This window comes from Haliotis rubra, unplaced genomic scaffold, assembly GCF_003918875.1.
Source record: "Haliotis rubra isolate DU_JTF1 unplaced genomic scaffold, ASM391887v1 Scf552, whole genome shotgun sequence".
Taxonomy (NCBI): Eukaryota; Metazoa; Mollusca; class Gastropoda; order Lepetellida; family Haliotidae; genus Haliotis; species Haliotis rubra.
This window is the reverse complement of record NW_025767249.1, coordinates 1-24,778: the sequence shown is the minus strand read 5'-3', so window position 1 is coordinate 24,778 and position 24,778 is coordinate 1. Positions and strand designations below refer to the sequence as shown.

The following is a 24,778-nucleotide window of genomic DNA, read 5'->3' as shown; positions in this document are numbered from 1 at the left end:
CTCTATCAATATAAAATCCAGCTTTCTTAGTCTTTATCCCATGCAATTTTTCAAAATGTTTAATAGCTTTTTTCTCATACTGTTTACCATGTATCATAGGTCTTGTACATGTTTGGCCATATAAAAGTGAATGACATAGTTTCTTTTTATTTCTTCTACTTGTCATTTTGGTGACTTCTCCGAACCGTGATGCTGTTAGTCGCCACTTCCTCTCCCTATGCCATCTTTGATTATCACCTTGGTCCCTGGTACTCTTCTCTATCTGGACAGCATCATCTTCTGTGACCTGAAGAAACATTAAATCAATTTAGTAAACACTATTGTTAAAGTTGTAAAGATAGCTTCATACAAGTTAAGGCTATATCAGTTACTTATGATTACCATCAAAGTTCACATCACTTAGTAGCTTTATAACATGCTGCTTGTGCAAACTATTTAAGTTTTCAGTTAGCATGATGGTGGTTTTAAATGTGAAATAACATTCTCAAATTTAATCTGGTTGACATTCTATTTACCAAAAAAATGAACTTTATCAGTGCTAATTCCAGTTTCTGATCATGTCTAGAGTAATTACTGTTGGTTACAAGTGTTACCTGCAATGCCCTATCAACCCAGTACTCTGAAAAGGGCTTGTCCAGATAGTCATGGTCCTTCACTGCAGTCTGTAGGTCAGCCTTTGGATGTAAATATCTCAGTGCAAGGTCTTCACAAGTTGCTGAGCAAAGGTTTACCATCATATTACGAACATGGTCATCAAAGCCAGCCATCCTTCTGTATTTTGGTGGACGCGGGTCTTCCAACATCTTGTCTGACCACTTCTGCTTTGAAGGTAGAGACTCTGCTTTCACTGGAGAGCCTTTGTAAGTGGATTTTGGTTTGTGGAAAGTCTGAAGATTCTCTGTGCAGCTCTTCTCCACATGAAGACTGCCTGTTGCAACAAAGTGCTCTGCCATGATCAGGACCGCTGCTATGTGCTTGCAAGTAGCATGGGGACCCTTCCCTGTGTGGAGATAACGGGAGCACCTGTCTTGTCCACCTTTATTTTATAGTTGTAGCTGACCTTTCAAAAAAAAAGTTTTAGGGAGCGGTGACAAAGATGATTTAGGATTAATAATGGCGATAGGTACATACTTAATAACAAAATAGCTTTGATCAAAAGTTGATCTCTATTTATAAATTTATGCTTAGACATTCACTGTGGAGTTACACTTTTATATTGGAGTTTTTTTAGTAATGTGGAAAATAACTACCTTATTCTTCATAGAAGCGCCAACAATTCCACTGAAGTAAGTGGATGATCCCTCAAAATACACGCTGCAAGCGAGGACCCTGTTGGCTGAGAACATCCTTGCCCCCTTCTCCATAGACTTTAAGTCACTGACAGCCTGATTATCTTCAGCCATGCGGAAAACAAAGGATCCCTCTGTCAGCTCCTTGGAGATTGGAGGTAGGATGCTTTGATGCTTAGGGAGAAGCTGCCTAAATCCTGATGATGGCCACCTTGCATCAAGTGGCTCAGGAAGATGGATGACAGTGCCACGGAAATCATCATTCCGATCATATGCCTTCAGTCTACAAAACAAATATCTTGTGTTGAAGAAAAAGTTTATCATGATTGATGATGTCACTGCATCAGTTAAATTACTGATGAAATATTATTGTCTGACAGAACAATATTTCATTTAATTATTGAATAAAAGTGGTTAGATACATACAAATACAAATTAAGCCTCTATTGTACTATTGTGATCAATATGAGAAATATGAACATATTTATACAAGTGAAACATATATATATAACTAGTAACTTGTGCAGAAAATTAAATACATGGATTACAAGTAGGTTTTTATTGTTGATTATCTCTTTCAAAAGTTTGTTTATTCTGGAATTCAGCTAGGACTAAGAAATAGCTTTTATAAATGCTGAAACTGCATGGGATCTAACTTTCAAAATATTTTAAAATTGGTATTTGTTTAAACAATACACAAGTAATTTACTGAGGAGTTTTCGACTATTGATGTTTATGTAAACGTTGGATTTTGTTCAATGTGGCTCAATGCGTAGGAAAGCAAAAATGATGTTATTCTATTATATTAAAGACGAAGTGCAGAAATGACAGTTTCATCTCAATATGGATTGTGAACGGCTTCGTGATTGGCTGACAACAAAACGTCGACCAATCAAAAAGCTTAAAAGACCCTGCATGGCCCCGCACGTCAACAAACATTCACAGTGCGTCAAGCTATCGATGAAAAAGAATATTCATTACCCACACTACGAATAATATTGAGTTATCGGTTTTCTGAAATTGATTCCGTGATGTATTGACCTAAGACAATGAGTCGTAGAAAATATATGTTTCATACAATGAATAAGGACATTTCTCTATCTTTGCCCCGTGTTCAAAGTGACAAGTGCTAAGGTTGTACAGTGCACACACCCTACCGTTTGAGCGATATGGCAGTAATGTGTGACAATGCAACTATGTTCGAAAAAATCGCCAATGTATTAGGTCTGTATCTATCAAACACATATCACCGTTACATATATGATCTAGCGTACAAAAATCTGAGTGGAAGACATGATATACGACGGCCGACATTGACAAGTCAGCAGTGAGACACAAATGGAATAAGAAACGCTTTCTAGGTCTGTTGTATTGTTGTTACACTTTCAAAGCAAATAAATACCTTTCGACAAGATCAGTCTTTCTGCCAGTGGTTGCTGCCTGTCTTCTGATCAGCTCCTGCTTTAACTTCTGAACTGTGAGCGCTTCGTAAGTTGCAGCCATATCGCGTCAGTAGTAACCGAGCTTGGTTTCCGCTCTCGATTCCGCTGAGTTCTGCACGGTGACTGGCGCAACGTTGGCGCAGCGCATTGGCCATAAGGAACCAGTACAAGATCAGCGCCACAATAACCGATAGTACACCCGCGCCCCCAAGCGGATTAGTGTGGCGGCGAACCCCATTTGTCAAATTGTGCAAGTGATTTCATCTGGTTATATGTAAAGTACGGGCGTCATTTACAGAAGAAAGTTGTTACACGCAATAGTTTTACGGGACTGAATATTCTGTATTTCTTATAGTTGACCCAAGTTATAATGATTAGTTGCCTTTTAATGGCAGGATAAACTCTTATGTAAAAGTATTTCGTTCTCGACACATCTTCTTTTCTTGTTTATAAGTCGCATACTATATTTGTTTATGAGGGGGCTGACATTTGTTGTGAGGAATCATAGTCTGGTTGTTAGGGAAATGACATGTTGTTTGCGCTATAAAATAACGAACTGGAGTCACAGACACGAATGTAATATTATCACCTGATTTCCTGTACATCGCAGATTAGCAAGAGTGTCTACGTGACTAAATCTGTGTCGGCAGATTGGATACGGGACTGAGGAAAGAGGGAGAATTCCGATATTTGAAAACAGGTCTACATTTTGGTCACATAATAAATGGTACTATCATAGTTAAGTTAATAGTCCACATTTGTTTGCAATTTAATTGATATCACCATGCCTCTACATTATTTTGGCACCCATGAAAAGGCCACCTCCTCGTGGTGGGTGCTGGGTCACGCTAAGCGCCTTTCAACCCCCCGTTGTGGACCCGGGGGGGATATTTTGGTCCACCAACCCGTTTGCCGTGGGTTGCGCCCCTGTGTCGGTGGAGGACGGGAGGCTGGTGGTTGAGGGCACTGGTTCCAGGAACAGTGTTCCTTTGCCCAACACACCACTTCGCCCCTTACTTCACCTAGACGGGTGGTTGAATGGGCCCGGTTCAACCAATCGGCTGGTCATGTCGAGCCCTGTGCATCACTTGTATTTGCACAAATTATATTATGAACTACATTTTTGACTTTAGGTCTTGGCTCTTTTTTGTTTGTAAAATATTAAATTGGTTTTGAAATATATCCTATTTAAAATGCCTAGAGTCCTATGCCCAGAAGGCGATGGCTCATGGGCCAATCTGGTGGTTTGATTAATTTTCAATTAGTCTTCTGCTGGAGTATACCATCTCAGTATCCTTGGTGCTGCCAGTCGGCGACCCACTGGTTTATAGCATTGTCCTTGTGATACTCCGTGGTGGGTGGGGAGCTGGGATGGTGAACCTTCTCAAATTAACCATGGCTCAACCAAAAAAACATAAACGTGCATTAGATGAATGCTCATTCTCTGATGAGGACAATACCACAAACAAACCTCCTGATACTTGGAGCAGATTTCTAGTAGTTTCGTCTACTGATGGTGGACCACTTAAATTAAATCCTTTTGCAACATCCAAAGCAATTTATGGAATTGTTGGGGATGTTCAAACTGTCAAAAAGATCAGATCCGGCTTCCTTTTGATCGAATGTAAAACCGCAAAGCAATCTGCCACTCTTCTAGCAACAAGACACCTAGCCAATGTTGACGTCACAGTTTCTCCTCACAAATCCCTAAACAGCAGCAAAGGCATCATTAGAGATAGGGACCGATGGCTCTATGATATGAGTGAGGCTGACATAGAAACCGAACTTCAAAGTCAAGGTGTCACGAATGTGAAACGTTTCACAGCCAAGAGAAATGGTGAAATTATAAAAACAAACACATACTTGCTTTCTTTTTCTCAACCCAAACATCCAAAATGTATCAAAGCTGGATATTGTCTCATCGAAGTGGAACAGTACATACCGAATCCACTTCGGTGTTACAAGTGTCAAAAGTTTGGCCATGGTGCCCAATCTTGCAGGAATCCCATCACTTGCTACCGATGTGGTGAAGCTGCACATGACGGATCTGATTGTCTCACATCTCCAAAATGTGTGAACTGCCATGGAGAACACATGTCTTCATCCAAGTCTTGTCCTATCTGGAAACGTGAGTATGAAATAGTCAAACTTAAAGTACAAAAGAATATAACATACCAGGAAGCAAAGCTTTTATTCAATGCAGCCCCGCCATCGACAGGTATGTCATACTCAGCAGCTGTCACACACCCTCTTTCTAAAACGTCAAGTCTGTTGACTGTCAGACTGATATCACGTGGGTAAAAAACAGAAAAGTACACTGTCATCAAACCATCTACTACTAGAAAAGAGACATCACAGTCACAGACTGATCCACCATCAATAGTTTCATCTCCTATTGTGAAAAATGCAAGCCAGAAAGTAGATTACACCCAAAAATCTGATCGATTACAAAGGGTTCACGAGACCCTGTACAAATTTTCAACAAATTCCAGATACTGGAAGATATGGATGTCTCCCCTCATCCCCGTGCACGCGACAGAAGTAAGTCGCCTCGGACTGGGAAAAGTAGATCCCCAGTACTTCCACCATCAACATGAGTCATACCTCTTTCATTCAGTGGAATTGCAGAGGTCTGAAAAATAATTTCAATGAAGTACAATTACTGATACAGGACTTTCGACCGTCAGCGTTATGTCTTCAGGAGACATATATAAAAACTACAGACTCTTTTAATTTACGTCAATATAGTGGTTATCACTGTTTCTCTCTCAAGGTGAGAAAGCAACTGGAGGTGCTTGTATTTTGGTAAGACAGGGTATTATCCATAGCTCTGTCCCTCTTAATACCAATCTTCAGGCTGTAGCGGTTCGTCTGACTTTACACATTGCGTTGACACTGTGTAGTTTGTATATCCCTCCTTCTTCCACTATTCAACAGTCTGATCTTCAAAACCTGTATGATCAACTTCCGAAGCCGTGTCTACTCATGGGCGATCTTAATGGACACAACCCGCTTTGGGGAAGTACCCATACAAATAATAAAGGTAAACTCCTTGAAGAATTCATTTCAGATAATAACCTATGTATATATAACGACGATACAAGCACATATTTACATCCAGCTACGGGAACATATTCTTCCCTGGATTTGTCACTTGCTGACTCCATCTTGTATAATGAATTTGAATGGATGGTCCATGATGACCTATGTGGAGTGATCACTTCCCACCATTCTCAAAACAATCGGCCCTGGTGATGATCCTCCTTTATCCAGAAGGAACTTTGCCAGGGCTGATTGGTCATTGTATGAGACATTGTGTGCTGATCACTTAAAACATGATGTATTTGAGACCAGTGAAGATCCGATACAGTTGTTCTCCGATTTACTCAATGACATTGCTGACCAAACTATACCTAAGTCCTCTGCAGTTCCACATATTCGCAAGCCATGGTTTGATAATGAATGTAAACAGGCCAGAAAGAGCAGGAAGAAAGCTGAAAAATATTTTCGGCGATATCCTACTGTCCATAATTTAAATAAAGTTAAAATGTTAAATGCCAAGGCTCGACGTACGTTTAAACAGAATAAGCGTCAGTCTTGGAGGAAATATGTTTCTAAAATTAATTCACGCACACCTATGTCAAAGGTGTGGAACATGATTCACAGAATAAAGGGCAAAGGTTCTAAATCTACTGTTCACCATCTGCAGGATGGTGATAATTTATTAACTGATAAACTGACATTGCCAATAAACTTGGTGAAACTCTCAAAGCACTCATCTTCATCCAATTATATCCCTGAGTTTCAAAACTTTCAGAAACAACAGGAGAAGACAAGGTTACATTTTAACTCAGACAATGGTGAAGATTATAATGAATTATTTTCACTACATGAACTACACACCGCCCTTGAGCAAGCTCATGATACAGCAACAGGGGCAGACGATATCCACTATCAGCTCCTGAAGCATTTGCCCGAACCATGTTTGGAAACATTACTAAATATTTTTGATTCAATATGGACTTCAGGGAATTTCCCAACTTCATGGCGTGATGCCATTGTCGTCCCCATTCCAAACCCGGCCGGGATCATACTGATCCATCAAATTACAGACCAATCTCTTTAACGAGTTGTGTCTGTAAAACCATGGAACGAATGGTAAATAATAGACTGACGTGGTATCTTGAAACCAATAACCTTATAACTAATATTCAATGTGGTTTCAGGAAAAACCGTAGTACCATTGATCATCTGGTACGACTAGAATCCTTTGTTAAAAATGCTATAGTAAATAAACAACATGCAGTATCAATTTTCTTTGATCTTGAGAAAGCTTATGATACGACCTGGAAGCATGGCATTTTGAAGGATTTACATGATTTTGGTTTGAGAGGTCGTTTGCCTCTTTTTATATCACAGTTTTTAAAAGACAGACAATTTCAAGTCCGAGTGGGTTCAACCCTGTCTGACCATTATAATCAGGATCAGGGTGTGCCGCAAGGCAGTATTTTGTCTGTCACATTGTTTAGTATAAAGATAAATAGTTTATCAAAAGTTTTAAATGATTCAATTGATGGATCATTATTTGTGGATGATTTTAATATCTCTTGTCGCGGTAAAAATATGCACACTATTGAACGACAACTGCAGTTGTGTTTAAATAAAATAAATAAATGGTGTCTTGAAAATGGGTTTAAATTTTCTAAGTCAAAAACTAATTGTCTACACTTTTGTAGGAAATATAAGCCTCATAAGGACCCAGAACTATTTTTAAATGGTATTCCCATTAAAGTTGTCAAGGAGGCCAAGTTCTTGGGTCTAATTTTCGACTCCCATTTGACTTTCCTTCCGCATATCAAATCCCTAAAAACTAAATGCCTGAAGGCACTCGATTTATTGAAAGTCGTTTCTAATTCAAAGTGGGGAGGGGACCAAACTACCCTCCTACACCTGTATAGATCACTTGTCCGCTCGAAGCTTGATTATGGCTCCATCGTATATGGTGGAGCCTGTAAAAGCAACTTAAAACTATTAGATTCTATCCACCACCAAGGTCTCAGACTTTGTCTTGGGTCCTTTCGAACTTCTCCTGTTGACAGTCTCTACGTCGAGGCTGATGAGCCATCTCTTACACAACGCCGTATAAAATTAACTTTACAGTATATTACAAAACTTTATTCCAATGAGTCAAACCCTGCATATACCTGTGTCTTTAATCCACTCTATGAAGATCTGTACAACAAGAAGCCTTCTCTTGTTCCGCCTCTTGGTATAAGAGTAAAACCTTTTCTTTCTGCTGCTGGCATTGAGCTAGAACATATAGCTCCTTCCCGTTTTCTTTCTTCTCCTCCTTGGCAACTGGTGAGGCCTGAAGTTGACCTAACTCTGACAAAATTTAAGAAATCTGAAACTAATGAATTACAGTATAAACAAGAATATAATCAATTAAAAATCAAATATAATACATACAAATCCTTATTTACAGATGGGTCCAAGGATGGTGGCGCAGTGGCATGTGCCACTGTGATTGGATCCAGAACAATATCTTCTAGAATACCTGATAATAGCTCTATATTTACCGCAGAAGCAAACGCCATCTTAACAGCTCTTAAATATATTCAAAGACATCCAAAACATAAACAGTATATAATTGTTTCTGACTCTCTTTCTTGTCTTCAGGCTATTAAAAATCTTTCTTGTAAACATCCACTTTTAATTGAAATAATCGAATTATATAATGAGCTTGCTACTGGCCAATGCGACATCGTCTTTTGTTGGTTACCCAGCCACGTTGGCATTTCTGGGAATACAATGGCCGATCTTGCTGCTAAGGCAGCACTCAACAAATCTGTGACACCACTTCTTATCCCATACTCTGATTATAAAGCCAGCATTAGAACCTACATCCGTGATCTGATGCAGAAGAAGTGGGACACCCAAGTAGGTCTTAATAAATTACATGCAATAAAACCTTACATTGGTTACACCTACTTGGGTTGTCAGTCCAGATTTGAAGAGGTCATTGCGACGATGTCGCATTGGCCACACTAGATATACTCACGAATATTTACTGAAAGGCGAAGATCCTCCGTTTTGTATCCCTTGTGATGAAAGAATCACAGTCAAGCATGTCCTGCTTGACTGTGTTGAATATTCCATCACAAGGGATAAGTATTTTAATGTCAAGACATTGAAGGATCTTTTTTACACTATTAATTCTCATTTAATAATTGAATTTTTAAAAGAATTAGATTTATTGACTCATCTGTAAATAGTTAATTATTTTATGATTGGAAGTTTGAATTTGTAACACAGATTGTTAGTGGCTGTATCCTCGAGGGGGGTTGACGTAGCGTAAAATTATTGTCCTCCTGAGAGGGTACGTAAGTCCCAAAACATTCAAAGTAAATTTCAACTTTCCGTTTTTTAATCGTAGAATATGTGTAATTTTAATGTATGGCTAGATATATCTCAATTGCTAACAGCTGAGGGGATGGTGTAAATCCAGCTAGGGCCCATGCAGGAAGCAAATGTACTGTAAGTCCCCATGGTCCCTAGTATGGTGATCTACCTTCAGTTGTTAGCGATCTATAGCCCATTTTTATATTGTGTTGTCCCCTTTAGTTAAAATGTTTTAGATCTAATTACTAGTTTTAATTTCGAATCTGTGATTATCTAGTTATTTTACTGTCCTTTGTCGGCAGGTTTTTATAATATCTCTCTATATATATTGTTTTTCAGTATTAAATGTTCTCGTCACGATATGGCTGAAATATTGCCGATGTGACGTTAAATATTAACTCACTCACTCACTCTACATTATTTTATTTGCAAACACAGGCATACTGTAACAAATTTTGGATATGAATGTGCATTTATTAATTTACCATTCTACAAACCTAAAAACAGGTTTTGTCATTTGCTTGTACTATTGATTTTGATCTTGTGAACATTGATGCTCATGTAGTAAACCAAAACACTCATTCTAACACTAGGACTAAATTTATACTAATCGTCACAATGATTTTATGTCACAAGTTATATATATCACACATATTTTGAGAGAGCACACATGGGCACAATGTGTGAAGCCCATTTCTGGTGTCCCCCGCCGTGATATTGCTGGAATATTGCTAAAAGCGGCGTAAAACTAAACTCACTCAGTCAGTCAGTGAGAGAACAGCATTGGGATACGTACTGTTACAAACAAAGAATGACCATTCACAAGGCAAGATATAGAATTTGACTGAAATTCTAAGTGATGATGTATCAATTTGACTGTACACATTTACGTTTCTAGAACAATAATGAGAATATACATACCTCTTTTAATAAAACTGTCTTGTCACAAGAGTGAAAAGGACAGTCCTCTACATCTAGCAATGTGGTGGCACTTCCCGCCTGCTATGTACAGAGTCCGATTTTGAATGCACGGGTTCCTGCTCTGACCTGATTTATAAAGTATCTGGGAAAATTCCAGAGATACAAGACATATCAAGTTGTCCACGCAGAGAACGCCGAACTTAAACGCACAGCAGTAAACGGGTGATTACAATGAAATGTTGGATCTACGATAAATAGTATAGTACAAAAATCAGTGATTGTAATGAGACACATGACATATTATTCCACTTAGCAGAATGTTCAGAACAGTTTTCAAATGTAAATGCACAACCATTATTTTCAAGTTAATATGCAAGTTCCTGCAGTTAACGGAGACATTCTTATCAGGAAATGTTTACCTCAAAATGTTTCAATAACAATTTTACCAGGTTGTGATTTCGTTTCAATCAAACTTTAGGGAAACCTTCGCCAATGTTTCAATAACGTTTCTAAAACGTTAGTGTGTAGAAGTTTGGATTACTCCGAACATTTTCATAAACGTTTCCAAATAACGTTTTAAAAAACGTTTAAGAAACATTATAAAAACGTTTTCATGAAACATTTCCCTGAGAAACCACTAGAAAACGTTTTATTAACGTTTTGTGTTAGCTGGTTCATTACATGAGTGTGTCCTCTTGCTTGAAGTTGTGTGGATGGCAACTATACGATTTTTTCTCGTCAATAGTGCATCTGCGGTAGTAATTGTTAATCACACCATCATCTCATGGAAATGACAGTTATGGATTAAGTGTCAGTTTTGATCATGCCGGAACAAAGAATCAACAGCAACAATGGTGAAAGTCCTTAAAGCACAGCATGCTTGAGGTACTATTGGTCTCTGTCTGGAGCCTGTCTGGACCCTATCGACCTCTATAAAACACGATGATGTGGGAGACATAGAAGGTCATGGTACCATGAACGTACTCTGTTGATGATAGTGGCTGCAAATTAGTCTTCGTGTACAGAGGCAGTGCTCGTAAATGTTGGCGTCACATTGTACTGGATAAGTAACGGTCAAAGAGTACAATTTGTCTCTGACTAATATCGCCTTCTTTAATGTTACCCTACACATTGGCAATGCTGACATATTGATACGAAAATCCCCTGAGAATAAAACGTGTGATTAGGTTTGGTGTGAAAGTATATTGCATGTTTTATACACTTGAGTCATCTAACATTGGCCATACTGATCTTTGGCGCAGTTTGGCATCATCTGTATCCAATTAATCTTTGTTACAGACTTTACATTTGTCCTATAATAGGATGTTTTTACTCGTACGCCTCATACACAAGGTGTTTTATCTCTCCTAGATGCAGCTGAAATATTTAAAAATAACTTGAATATTTTTCAAGGTTGTCATATTTCAGATGAGATGAGATGTTGTGCAATTTGGAAATGTAGTTTGGCTACGTATACTAAATTTTAGATTCATTGCCATTGGAAACCTTTAGATAAAAATAATGCTATTCAGAATTCCCCAATACCCCAAACTGGCTAAGGGCGCCAGATGCAGATAACCAGCTGTCTGACCCGTACAGCAAGTTTCATCAATGTAAAAAAACTAATTGTTTTGAAGTTTTGCTCCGGAAACAAACATAACCATATTTTTCAGCAACGTCAAACGTGCCCTTATAAAATCGAAATGATTATAATATGTAAATTCACAAATCTTCAGAAAGTATTGCATGGAGCCCGTGAAGGTCCGGGTTAGAATTGATCTTCAGTAACCCATAATTGTCGTTAGAGGCGACGAACGGGATCGAGTGGTCACGCTCGCTGACTTGGTTGACATACATGTCATCGGTTCCCAATTGCTCATGCTCTGGTCACTGGATTGTCTGGTCCAGACTCGATTATTTACAGACCACCACCATATAGCTGAAATATATTGCTGAGTGCGACGTAAAACTAAACTCACTCATTGCTAGGATAGATAATTACAGCTCGTTTAAACCTGGAAAAAATCAACTTCTAACAAAAACAAACGAAAGCAGCATCATTCACCGCTTCACTGAACTGTATAGCAAGATGTAACATGAAATATTGAACAGTTTAGGAGGGGGGACATACTGATAGCTACTTCCCAAATCCATCGCCCCTCCCAACAATGATATATATCCGAGTCTTGAGCAACATATGCCTTTCATAAGAGGCGACTAACGGGATCGGGTGGTCAGGTTTGCCAACTTGTTTGATGGACGTCTTCATATCATAATTGCGTAGATCGAACTGCAGGAAGTTAATCAGTGGATGTTGTGTTCAAAACTCGATTATTTACAAACGGACGATACAGTTAGAACGTTGATGTTAAACATCCAAGAACGAAATAATGATAAACAGAGGAAGTCGGACATAGTATTTGTTGCTCTACAAATGCTCCTGTGTGACGAATATCCATAAACCTGACACAATAACTGGAAATCACGATCAGTGCATGGTTACAGCAGAAATCTATGCAAAACATCATTTGCGGTTTTGCCAATGAAGCCAACGCGTGTGAGCTTACAGGTCATGTCGGACTTGCCACGTTATCAGAGTACACACGAGTCATGGACTTAGGGGCCTAATCGACGCAGAACAGTTATGAATGTTTTTATTAATTATTTAAACACTAATATTTAATATCGTTGCGAGGTTGATCGTGTGAAATCGAATGTCATTGAAAAAGCATCCCGGTTGTAGTGAGTGAGTGAGTGAGTGAGTTTGGTTTTACGCCGCACTCAGCAATATTCAAGCCATATGGCGGCGGTCTGTAAACAATCGTGTCTGGACCAGACAATCCAGTAATCAACAGCATGAGCACTGATGTGCGCAATTGGGAAGCAATGACATGTGTCAACCAAGTCAGCGAGCCTGACCACCCAATCCCGTTAGTCGCCTCCCGATTGTGAGACTTTAGTAAAAAGAATATCCATCTTTGATCTTTCCTGTTCTTGTTTACAAAGCTTGAAATTTGCAAGATAAGTGATAATACATTGAAATAAATTAGGAATTTATATCGATAATTTTAAAACAACACCTTCCTGCCCTTGCCTCGTTACGAAACGAGTGACCCAAACACAACAATAATGGTAAATATTCTTTTTCCGCGCCTATGACCTTCAAGGTCAATTTGCCTCTACCGAATTTTTAATCGCAGCATATTCGTTGTTTTAAAGTATCCTATTTAAACTTTCCTACAACGTCAGCGGCTGAAGGGATGGTGTAAATCCAAGTAGGGTCCATGCAGGTAGCAAAAGCACTGTAAGTCCCAATGGTCGCTAGTATGGTGATCCACCTTCAGTTGTTAGCAATCTATAGCCCATTTTTATACTGTATTGTCCTAACTTAAAATCCAATTTGAGAGAGAGATGCTAGTTTTATTTCTTGATACTGTGATATTCTAGTCGGTTTTACTGTCCTTCGATGACAGGTTTTATAATTTACATGTATTTATGGTGAATTCTAAACGTGTTTTAGTCACGATATGGCTGAAATATTTCCGATGTGACTTTAAATTTTAACTCACTCACTCACACTACTGAATTGTAATGGGCCCCGATTTACACTTTGACCTATGCCTTCTTTGTAACTTTCGTTGTGGAATATATCAAGGTTCATATTGAAAATGTGTCATTCCACGGGTACCTGAAAGAGAAAAGATTTTGACACAGTCTCATTGTCGAGGTTGAATTTGTTGATGATTCTTTACTGCTTGGCGGTACAGAAATCAATGCCAACCAAGCAAAGTGCTATATCAAATCGGCACTGATTCAGTGTTTCAGTAAAGGAAACTCTGAAAGCCCGTGGGCGATGAGGAGCCTTGTGGGTATTTATGTGAAGTTTGTTTAGAAGAACAAACCAACTGAGTCCTTTGATTGCACGAAGTCGGCTGGCCTGACAAGTGAAGCAGGAGACAGTATTATTTATTCTCAGGACCAGTCACTTCCTACTCGTAACCGTCAATGTAGATTTTGCGTCATTTATATAAAAAACAAAAATATCAAATGAATTTAACGTTGGTGTGGCTTATTTCCGTTTATTACCGGTTTCTCTGTGGTTGTGGCTTTGACTCCACGATACGTTCTTGGATGTTTTGAGAGTTTATAAGGAAGTGCATGTGGTAATATCCGTGTCAACTGAGATTTCAGATTTCTAAAAATATTTGAAAGCAACAACAACAACAAAACAACCCTTTCCATATTAATCCTGCAAATATCTGCAATAAGCAGATGTCATGGTTGAGAATGTACATGTATTAACGAATCATCAACAAACTGTCATTATATCAGTTGTCGTGGGTCCTATCAAGGGGAAATACTGTCTTGCTACGACCGAGAGAAAATCAACACTGTATCATTAATGGCCTCTTTATATTGTCTTTGTCAAAACGCTTTGTGTAAATTGAATCGGACCAGAAATGCATTATACTCAATAAGCTATTCCGAATTTCTGAATATACCTTTGTTGACAGCACTGAAAATTTAATTGTAGCATAAGTTACAGTTGCACACGGCAAATAGTGTTCCTTCCATATTAAACTGACCAACCAGAAATAAAACAGCTGGAATCTCTTGCAGGTGGCATTCCAGGGTGGCCCAGGTAGAAAAGGGTGACAAAAGTTATGAATCGGTTGGATGACCAATACCAGTGGATAAATCTCTCACGGATTACAGAACAGGCAACACTATTTGAGATGGTACTAAAATCAATATAAGCTTCCAGCCATATGATTAGCAGTATCTATCGTAGCAATTTTGTGGAAATTTTTACCTTGACTGAATGATATTGATGAAATGATGTACGACACAACTATGGGTTTATTTGGCACTGTTTGCATTACTTCCAAATCTCTATATTATATTTCAAATCTGGAAAGGTAATATAGATCTGTGAGACTACTGGACGAGCATCAGCTGACCTTTGTGATTACCCAAGCTACTATTTACCGTCTCGCCAAGCCTTAACCCATAGCCTTTCGGTAACACGAACCAATTATTGTCTGAAGTATTAGCAGGGAATACGGAAAGTAAATGGCAACCAATAGCAATTTCGCAACTTTTATTCAACCAGTTAAGTTGGCATATGTATCATTTAAGGAATGATAACAGTGTCTGAGCGTTTCTATTTATGTCCGCCATGTAACATTTACTTGACAGCTTCCCTGATCAATGGGTGTTTAATGAAACAGTGTGATCAGAATAGAACACACAATTCGCACTCCTTGATATCGCTCGACCAAATTACTTTTTTAGATAAACGTCTTTTCGCGCAGCACGTAATTTATATGTATAAAATGGAAACTGTCTTGGTATTGCATTTTCTTATTAGAAATAAGTAACGACATATTGATCCAAGAGTGCCGAAAAAACGTGCGATCGTCAACTGATCTCAGGTTGTACTATTGATAATTATAAGCAGATAATTGTGTAATGAAACTTTATAAATATCAGTTTCACATATATATTTTCCAACTATAAAGTTGAAAGTGATCCCTTCTACTGAACAGATGGAAATGAGACATAATAATACAATAATAATACCCGAATAAACTAACCTGCCCGTGAGGCGCTAGAACGTTAACAATGACCTATCCCATCATATGTGGGTACCCATTCACTGCTGGGGGAAATACGTCATCGCCAACCATGAGTCCTGGGTTTAGAACGTGTCGGGGATATCATTGAGAGACGTGTACTAAGATCTGAAAGGTCATCCCTCACCTCAGAAGAAGTGTACCAGGTGTGGCAAAAGTACTGAACAGGACAACTTCAAATTGTCATTGGGAGATTGGTTCAAACCGCACCTAACCGTATGAATGTTTGACCATACATGACCTGGTAATCTCAACTCGTCGACTGCACACCTATATCGTATTTCTTGCCTTACAATACACCGCCAGCATGTTCAGAATCTGTTAATGGTCACGATGCATCTTGTTCTTTTTTTCTCACCATGCAATAATATTTTGTATTTCTCTAATCTTTTGTAAATCTTTGTATTACTACTTTTTGAGAAAGTATATTTTTGTTGGGTGTGTTCTAATTCCAGATCGTATGAAGAACTGAGAATGTATGTTTGGTATTAAGGACATTGTAGTGCCGAACTAGGGATACTCCCTGAAGGAGGAAACACAACAAATGCTCTCCTAAGAAAATGGTCATAACTTGTAATATGCGAGATGTGTGGGGAGATTCAATGTACAGAAACACATGCTCACGAACTTTGGCATTCCAAGATCTGGACCCACTTGCACAGAGCAATCTTAAGTTACAATCAATCTTAGGGCCTTACAATCAACTTTACAATCACCATACAATTGTCCTAATCCACTTGCACAAAGCCGATCTTAACGCGATGTAAGACGGCATGGATTTAAGATCGCGATCTTAACTAAGATCGAACTCTTCAACGGTGGAGGTAGGAATTTCTTGAACTCGACTGCTGTCTACAGTTGTCTGCAAGTGCGCATAGCATACTGCGCAAATAAAGAGTGGAACTGGTTACTGCACACAACACATACCTCCCTCAATCGCACCTTGCAGAATTTTCATGAAAAAAAATCCCACAAGTCTTTGAAGGAAACGACTACGTGAAGATAACACACATTTTTCTACATTCTAACTGTCTTGATTTATGAACAAAGACATTGCATTGCAATACTCCAGAAATACCTACCCGAGATTTTTGAAAATATTGAATTACGAAATAATACAGTAATATATTTGGGTCTAGATTTAGTGACTTAATAATTATTTTTCTTATTGTGAAATTCCTTTTTACACAAATTTCAAATGCATTAGCAAGTGTATTTTCCTGTTTGATGAATACTTGTATTATATCTAAAATGCTTAGATTAAAAAACCGTCGTCTCTCGTCCGACTCAATTGTATATTTAAAGATGAGAAAGAAACTTGATTTTGCACGTTATCACATTGTAGATAATTTTAATTATAAACTAAGACAAATTCAAAGACACGAATGTGACCGGAAAAAAATATATGTGGAGATTTCCGATGTCACAACATTAAATGCATTGGGCATGGCAGAGTCTACGGCAGCGGCATAACATGCCAAGGGAAACCACTCCCATCTTGCGTAAACACTAAGATTAGCTGCCCTTGAGTTATTGAAAAGGTCACGGCCATTGCTATTCGCATGCAGGCACCTTTCGTTTCTATCCTTTCCTTGATTATCAAAAAGGTATTTTGTTTCACACATCTTCCAACACCGAACCGGGTGGGAATAGCGCTTTATGATATCGACTCGATAGTTATGTAGTTCACTACTGCAAATAATGATGTTTCTGATGTTACATCGGTGGTGCCTTCTCCGTATTGTTGAAGTGTTGAGGCGAATCATACAGTTTTATGCAATATAAAAGCAATCTCCAAAAGTAAAGCTGATTATTTGCGTGAAACAGTCACTAACTTGACTACAATGACCATAGCTCCTTACAATTGGTCCGGACCAATTGTAAGTTTCGATTGTAACTTACAATGATCTTAGCCTACAATCGCTTTGTGCAAGTGGATGGCGATTGCAGCCGAAGCCTAAGATCACGATCTTAAGGATTTACAATAATTGTAGCGTTAAGATCGTTCTGTGCAAGTGGGCCCTGGTGTATTCTAAGAAACCTTGACAAGACATGATGTTATTGTAACATCTAAACACACTTATGGATGCCAAATATCGACCCACGGAATAACGAATATGCATGACATGCAACATTCACAATAGGAAATCACAGAAAATGTATTTTCCTCCGCACAAGTAAGGCATCGTTTCTAAAACGGGGACCAGAGAATAACTTCCTATAGCGTAACTCCCATGTTGAAGAGATAAACAGGTTTGTGTAACGAACTGGTCGCGGTTGAAAATTATTCTACAATTGTGATTTATTCATGTTTGCGATTTGTTGTGATTCAAACCTCGGGAAAACGCGTATGAGTGACAAACGATCTCAACGATCATTACGTATTCATCCGATGTTACATCAGCATTACCTGTCACTGTCCTGACTCAATATTCAGCGCAAGTAGAAGCGTTTGATTCTTTCGATAAAAAAAAATACTCATGTATAGCATATCCATTTGACATGAGGAAAAGTGATCGTCACTAAAGGACGTTGAGTAGTAATGATTGCAACTCCGTACACGTAATAGTACATATCCTGTTTCGGAAATCACTGTAAGCGCAGTATGGATAAGGGAGGGCCCCAGGTACAATTGGTAGAGCTTTAAAGTATGAATGAAGTGTTGCTCAATATTCCCCGAGGTCAAAGTCTTTTCCAAAATGAAACCTTGTCAAGGTTTCTCCTTCACATTGATCTGTTAAGTCAAGCTCAAATAGCACAATTTCTATTCTGGTGAGAGTTAAATCTGGTCTGCGAAAAAACTCCTTAGACAGAGACATCAATTGTGTGAAAAGCGTGAATGTCAGGCGTGTAGTTGCCATTCCCAAGATTATGCATAGCCGTTGTCTAACTTGGAATTGCATATGGATATTTTGACCCCATTTGACAGCACTGCATGAAACATAACCGATGACTAACAGTTTTGTACTTGGAGGCAAATTCTTAATTCCTCAAGTCGCTTTACATGCAAACGTGTTTGTGGACGATATTGATTGGATTGTAGCGTTTACACTAATACTCAGATTTTACAGCACTGAGTCATATAGTTTGTATTGTACTAAAACTAACCACGTGCTTTTATACTAAAATGAACCTTTTTCTTCATATGTTTGCCTATATTACCGAAGTGCTGTACTTGCAAATATCCATCGTCAAGCTTCTTCACATGATACATCTCAGATATCTAATGCCAATTGTCCCTAGTATGGTGATCTACCTTCAGTTGTTGGCAATCAATAGCCCGTTTTTATATCGTATTGTCTTTCATAATTAAAATGTTTTAGATTTTCGTACTAGTTTTACATTAATATAACTGTGCTAAGTATGTATCTATCTGTTTTTATTCATTTATATATTTACTCTAGTTGTTTTACTGTCCTTTGCAGACAGGTAAGTATAATATCTAACTTCTAATAAATATCTATAATATCTTCATTTATAAATTTCTTCTAGTTCTTAGTCACGATATGGCTGAAATACTGCCGATGTGACTTTAGATGTCAACTCACTCACTAACTAACTCCAGTGTCAAGTTAGTGGCATGCTTTGTAGTCTCTTTGATGCTCACCAAGATGGAATCATTGGAATAAAGCTTTCAAAGTTTACAGTAATGCGAAGGATCCACTGTTCACTGTGTAAATATTCCTTGAGTCAGGCCAAATGTGTATACCTGATTATAAACATCCTTGTAATTTCATCTGTCGAAGGGAGGCAAAGGTCCAGTATCGTATATGTTACAGAGCAGTCATACATCGACGATAGGCACTTAATATCAGTCACTTATTTCTCTGAATTAGATTTGATTTTGTACAGGTCGCCGCCAATACACAGCTGTGGTAGACTGTGGCATTAGTGAGGGAAAAATGAATCCAACCAACCAACCATCCAAAAACAAACTAAAACGGTCCGCATTCTTGAGAGTTTGAGTTGTGGAGATAATAAGAATATGACGATATAGGGATTACGTGATCAATATCTCATAGTGATTCCTGAAGAGGTGGTCGGAATCGGACAAAATTCCTTGTGGGTATATGTCTTTATAATAGAATCGCTTGAAAGCCCAAATTACACACAAACACCCATATTCTGAATGACAGTGGATCTTCACGTCATTAATCAATTAAAATCTGTGTAAACCTACATGTAGTACGACAGATATCAAAGGTATATCACCTTATCATATCTTGACAACTCAGCTCGTTGTTATCTGTCATTGATGTCATTTTTGCAGTAAACGTTCCCATTATGTGAAAGAGTAGCCCAGTTGTTCCAGCCTTTGTTTTGCCTTTCGCAAAATTTGAGGTAGATTGATACCTTTCCTCGAAGATTTCAAAGAGAGTGGTACGACATAGAAGTTTCTCGAACATCAATACAAGTCAGATAACGTTTCATGATCAGGTTGGTCACAGGATACAAAACGCCACGCGCTGGTACATTGATAGAAACTATACGTCTTTGAAAAGTTGCTTGAAGTGGAAAAGAAGACACTATACACTGAGGAGCAGAAACTGGCCTATATCAAATCTTTGCAAGCTGGCCACTGAATTCAATGAGTCCGCGATCATTTTAGTTCATGTAAGAGTTGAAGTATTTGCAGGACTTTAAAATTTCAGGACTTTTAGCTTTTGGTTTCATTCATCACCAATTTCCCAAAGTCATTTGTCTTAATGACGTAATGATTCAGATCATCTGTTATTCTTGACAGTTTGTCGAACTTTGAGACCATCATTTATAGATCCCTGGTAAGATACCCCATCTTCGTGGATAAGGCCTTCTTTGTGTAGGAGGAGCTGGCAGTCGGAGGTTGATGCAGAAATTGTGCAACTGGACAGATTGAATGCAGCAACTTCATGGCATTTCTTTGTGGTGAAGGACAGGCAGCCACCTGATCTATGCAGGCACCTACAAACAAAGCATTGCCCTTTATTCAGCACAAACATTAATCTTACTAGTCACGAATACTTTTATATCATATTATCTCAGTGTTATATAAAAATTGTGAAGAAGGTGTTGTTGGGTTTACTATTGTTGTAATCAGACATGAACGGCATGCAGAGTCTGATGGAAAAGTATAATATTAAATTTAATAATATAAAGTCAACATGACAATACAATGTTCTTACATATAAAGTAATGGGTGGAGTAATAGTTCGCTGCACTGATTGTAGCCCATGACAAAACCCCATTGGGCCCTACGTATTGATTGGTTATTAAAATGAATACATGGCACGTCTGGTCACTGTCAAGGCTCATTAACGGAGAAAACCAGGTGAGTATCTTCCGAAGTTTCATATAATAATTTCACATTACGCTTGTACGGCTAATATATTTATACTGATACTAAAACGTCGTAAATAAGGACGTTTTGAAGTCTCGTTGTTGATTTCTAAGTAGTGTTGTGTACCTTCCTTCGTTTACGACAGGTTCTGCGTCACAGATCGCTCGAACCGCTCGAACGTTTACGGCATGGAAACCCTTCTAAGATGCATAAACCGCTTCTTTGTCTTTTGCTGGTTCCCATAATAGATATAATGGTTCCATTAACATAACCGACCACTATCTAGCGTGTCGAAAATCCGGTCTCAAAATACCCTTGATCGTGACCGTGTTGACTCATCTGCAAATAAGCCAAGCGAAAAATATGTTATCATCTTGGTGCTAAAGAGTTACGACAGAAATGTCGATTTACGATAGGCGTTGACCTCTCTTTACTTCTGTCTTACCTTTACGAGATGTATTCACTTAGATTTAGCTCTGTGGATCGCTTTACACCTTCTGTCATAAAGCTACAATAGGTTTTACGATGTTCGAATAGCTTTGTGGTCATTGACCATGTGTGACGATAACTGATACGTACTAAATATAAGCTGAGGTGCAAAGGTCTCAGGTGATTTTATTCCGTTTGGTGTTCAGCTAAACATATTTTTTTCATCAGCGATAATTGATCCAAACAATGCACACCTGATAATAGATTTTTAAAAGTCCTACTTTAAGCTTATTTCAAAATCAATAAATTTGCACTCTTCGTTTTCAAAAATTAAAATTAAAATGTAAATTGTTGTCCTGTTTGCTTATTTCTTACCCAGTCTGCAGTTAGCCAATTGGTTTTATTCAGAATCACCAAAACCTGACCGGATTACTTTTCTAAATTCGTAAACCGAATCAGTGATAGTTAAGTGTGGCCTGAATCGCTTGCAATTTACAAACTGTATCGCGGTCCTTTTTTCTGTTCAATTACTTTCTTTGCAATGTCGGTTTATTATCTGAAATGTTACTCCTGATTTGTTAAGTGTCTAACGTTTCATAATTATGACACGTATACAAGTCTTGTGCAATATATGTTTCCTGAACTATATATTGGATAGTGTTCCATATCAGTGGCAAATAATCTGGGCTGACAGAGTTGATTTTCCTAGCACAGAACCAAGTGGTAGAGAGCAAAAATATCAAGGTCATTTCCGCCTGCCTGCACTTTACCTTGATGGCTCTTAACGACAAACGGACCTTAGAATATCTGTGGTTAAAGAGTTGGCTGATCACGTCATGGGCTTAGGTTGAGTTTCCATATTCGCATAGCATTTCTGATGTTCCCCACTGTGATAATGCTTGAACGTTGCTTCTTATTTCTTCAACATTTCTATAAAACATCCACCGCTTTTAATAGAGGATACATTGTGGATGAAGCAACAGTCATCCCATGAGCTAATTGTTTCATCAAGTAACAAAAAAATTAAAATTCTGACTGCATGATCTATAATGATGTACGGGAAGCCATGTACTTGTTTCAGAATTATTTTGATAATTTTGTCCTTCTAAGTCTTAAGCACCTAACAGATGAACCAGATGAGAGGATATCACTTGTCTGTTATACTTGTAGTCCAAGTTAGAAATCAGTGAAAGGAAACAGGTTATGTAGCCTTTTATTGATTATGTGATCACAGATATACTCGAAGCCTAAATTGAGCTTGACCAAACTCGTGTTATTACTAAGTTTGAATGTGATCTGTCAGGCTCCAGCATTTCCACTTTCTGTTTTCTCCAGTAAACCCTCAAGTGAAATTTGTTTACCCTGACTGACAAAGTGTTCTGAACCTTTGAAGATATCTACTCAATTTTGTGATAATTTGTGCCATCACAGATGATAAGAAAGTTTCCGATGTGTTTGTCATGTTTTTTATATATGGATTCAAAGACCAAAAAGTCAGATTTGCAAAACATTATATTTTGCTAAAGTTATTAAATCAAACAATCTTTGATAAAGGATCCGCGTGGTAAAAAGATCCATTAGACCCAGAACCCATTTGTCCTTTTGAGCTTACAAAATCAAACAAATCCTTTGAGGTTTAGAGAACACATAAGGCATTCCGAAATGCACCTGTGTCAAATACTTCTTTGGAAAATACGGAAAGTCCCTCCTTTGGCTATTTCCGTGAAGATGGTGGACACTTTTAGCACATACCGGTTATGTATGTATAGTGGGATCCGGTACCGTGGGCACGACTACACAGCGTTTCATGTGAGTGCGTCTTACCTTCTACAATCGCTGGATGGAGGCAGACTGTGTTTATTTGAATCGATTTCAGCATTCCATCCTGTGAGATTATCGCCCTACAGACCTATTGCTCCTGCAGATGACATTTAGTAGGTGCACTCATACTTACCCAGTTTTGCGTTTGCAGTATTACGTTAGTATTAATTTGCTTGCTTCGAACATCAGAGGTACGAACATCTTCCATCCACCAGATTTTATAGTCGCAAATAGGGAATGGAAAAATAATCTACAGAAAATGCCAGCTTTGTATGTTTTTAAAGGCTATTTGAAATGGTGCTCGATTTTTCCGAAGGCACGGGTCCTAATAACAAATACTTACAAAGCGAGAGCTGACATTGAAATAGACCTAATATATCTGACCCAACAATTGAAGGTACGCCTACATGAAAAACCCGCGAAGGTCCGGGTTTAGAATTGATCTTCGGTAACCCATGCTTGTCGTAAGAGGCGACTAACGGATCGGGTGGTCGGGCTCTCGCTGACTGGAGTTGACATACGTCATCGGTTCCCCAACCGCATAGATCGATGTTCATGATGTTGATCCCTGGATTATCTGGTCCAGACTCCGATTCTTGCAGACCGTCGCCAGCAAGCTGGAATAATGCCGGGTGCGGCGTAAAACCCAACTCCACTCACTCTCTCACCTACATGAAAAGAAGCCATTCAGTATGAATTAAATCACAAAGCACTCAATGTCAACAAGTGCGACCGCCGAAAATTTCTGTGTTTTCCAAATCCATATTATATGAAATTACCTGTTGTCTGCTGAATGGATTTCCTCGACGCTGCCATATTGATACGACCCACAAAGCCCAAATTGTTTTGATTATTAATTTGTATCATTTTGGTACAACATGTTCGCTTCCCGTGTGAGTAAACGTATTGCACTACTTTAGTGACTACCATCTGTCCATTATTTCTCTATATGGATAAGAAGGCCTAAAACCATGGCCATTATAGATGGTTATCAATCTATCGACTGAACTAGAAATTAACCCACAGTTTATCCACCATGAGTAGGCGCAGCTGTACATAACTCGGTGTAATGTCTCGAGCTACTCGTTGGCATACCAGATGGCCGTGCGGGTAGGTATGGACAAGTTGGCTTTCTTTTGATGGGATAGCAGGGGAAATGTATCTCACTTTACTCGATGTGTGTAATCTTGTGAACAGCAATGATGTTTCCATACACTTTCTTATAAACGCAAAACAACCAAGAATAGCTGGAAGCAAACGTACTGCATAATTCTTCGCCAGCATAAGACGTGCTTTTTTAAACATTGCCCGTCCGAAAAACAGCGGGTTTGAACTTCTTATAACGTAATGCCTGATCACAGCATGAATACATCCAGGTTTCCAATCTCATCGGTGATGGTTCATTATTTACTTTTGGCTCTGTAGTAGCAGCAGAAGTCTCTCTAGAGCTTTGGTATTTGGTATGGCACTTTATTAACACTTGCGCTTAATCTCTACTTCTAGCTTTATAGCATTAACTAA

General features: G+C 38.5%; 1 protein-coding gene across 1 annotated transcript; it reads right to left on the bottom strand.

Moving 5' to 3' along the window:
• Window positions 1–967: 967 nt before the first annotated feature.
• On the bottom strand, window positions 968–2,820 carry LOC124253789. The gene is made up of 3 exons (XM_046687637.1): window positions 2,692–2,820; window positions 1,251–1,572; window positions 968–1,060 (listed from the first exon to the last, which is right to left on the bottom strand). The coding sequence occupies exons 1-3, from the start codon at window positions 2,790–2,792 to the stop codon at window positions 968–970; spliced, it is 516 nt and encodes a 171-aa protein (XP_046543593.1). The 5' UTR covers window positions 2,793–2,820.
• Between the last annotated feature and the right edge of the window lie 21,958 nt (window positions 2,821–24,778).

Bases quoted from the DNA above. Each gene is read 5' to 3' on its own strand.
- LOC124253789 (XM_046687637.1), bottom strand. From the start codon at position 2,792: ATGGCTGCAACTTACGAAGCGCTCACAGTTCAGAAGTTAAAGCAGGAG. The intron at 1,573-2,691 runs GTATTTATTTGC...TTTGTTTTGTAG, and splicing joins AAGACTGATCTTGTCGAAAG to ACTGAAGGCATATGATCGGA. The intron at 1,061-1,250 runs GTAGTTATTTTC...TTTTTTTGAAAG, and splicing joins GCGCTTCTATGAAGAATAAG to GTCAGCTACAACTATAAAAT.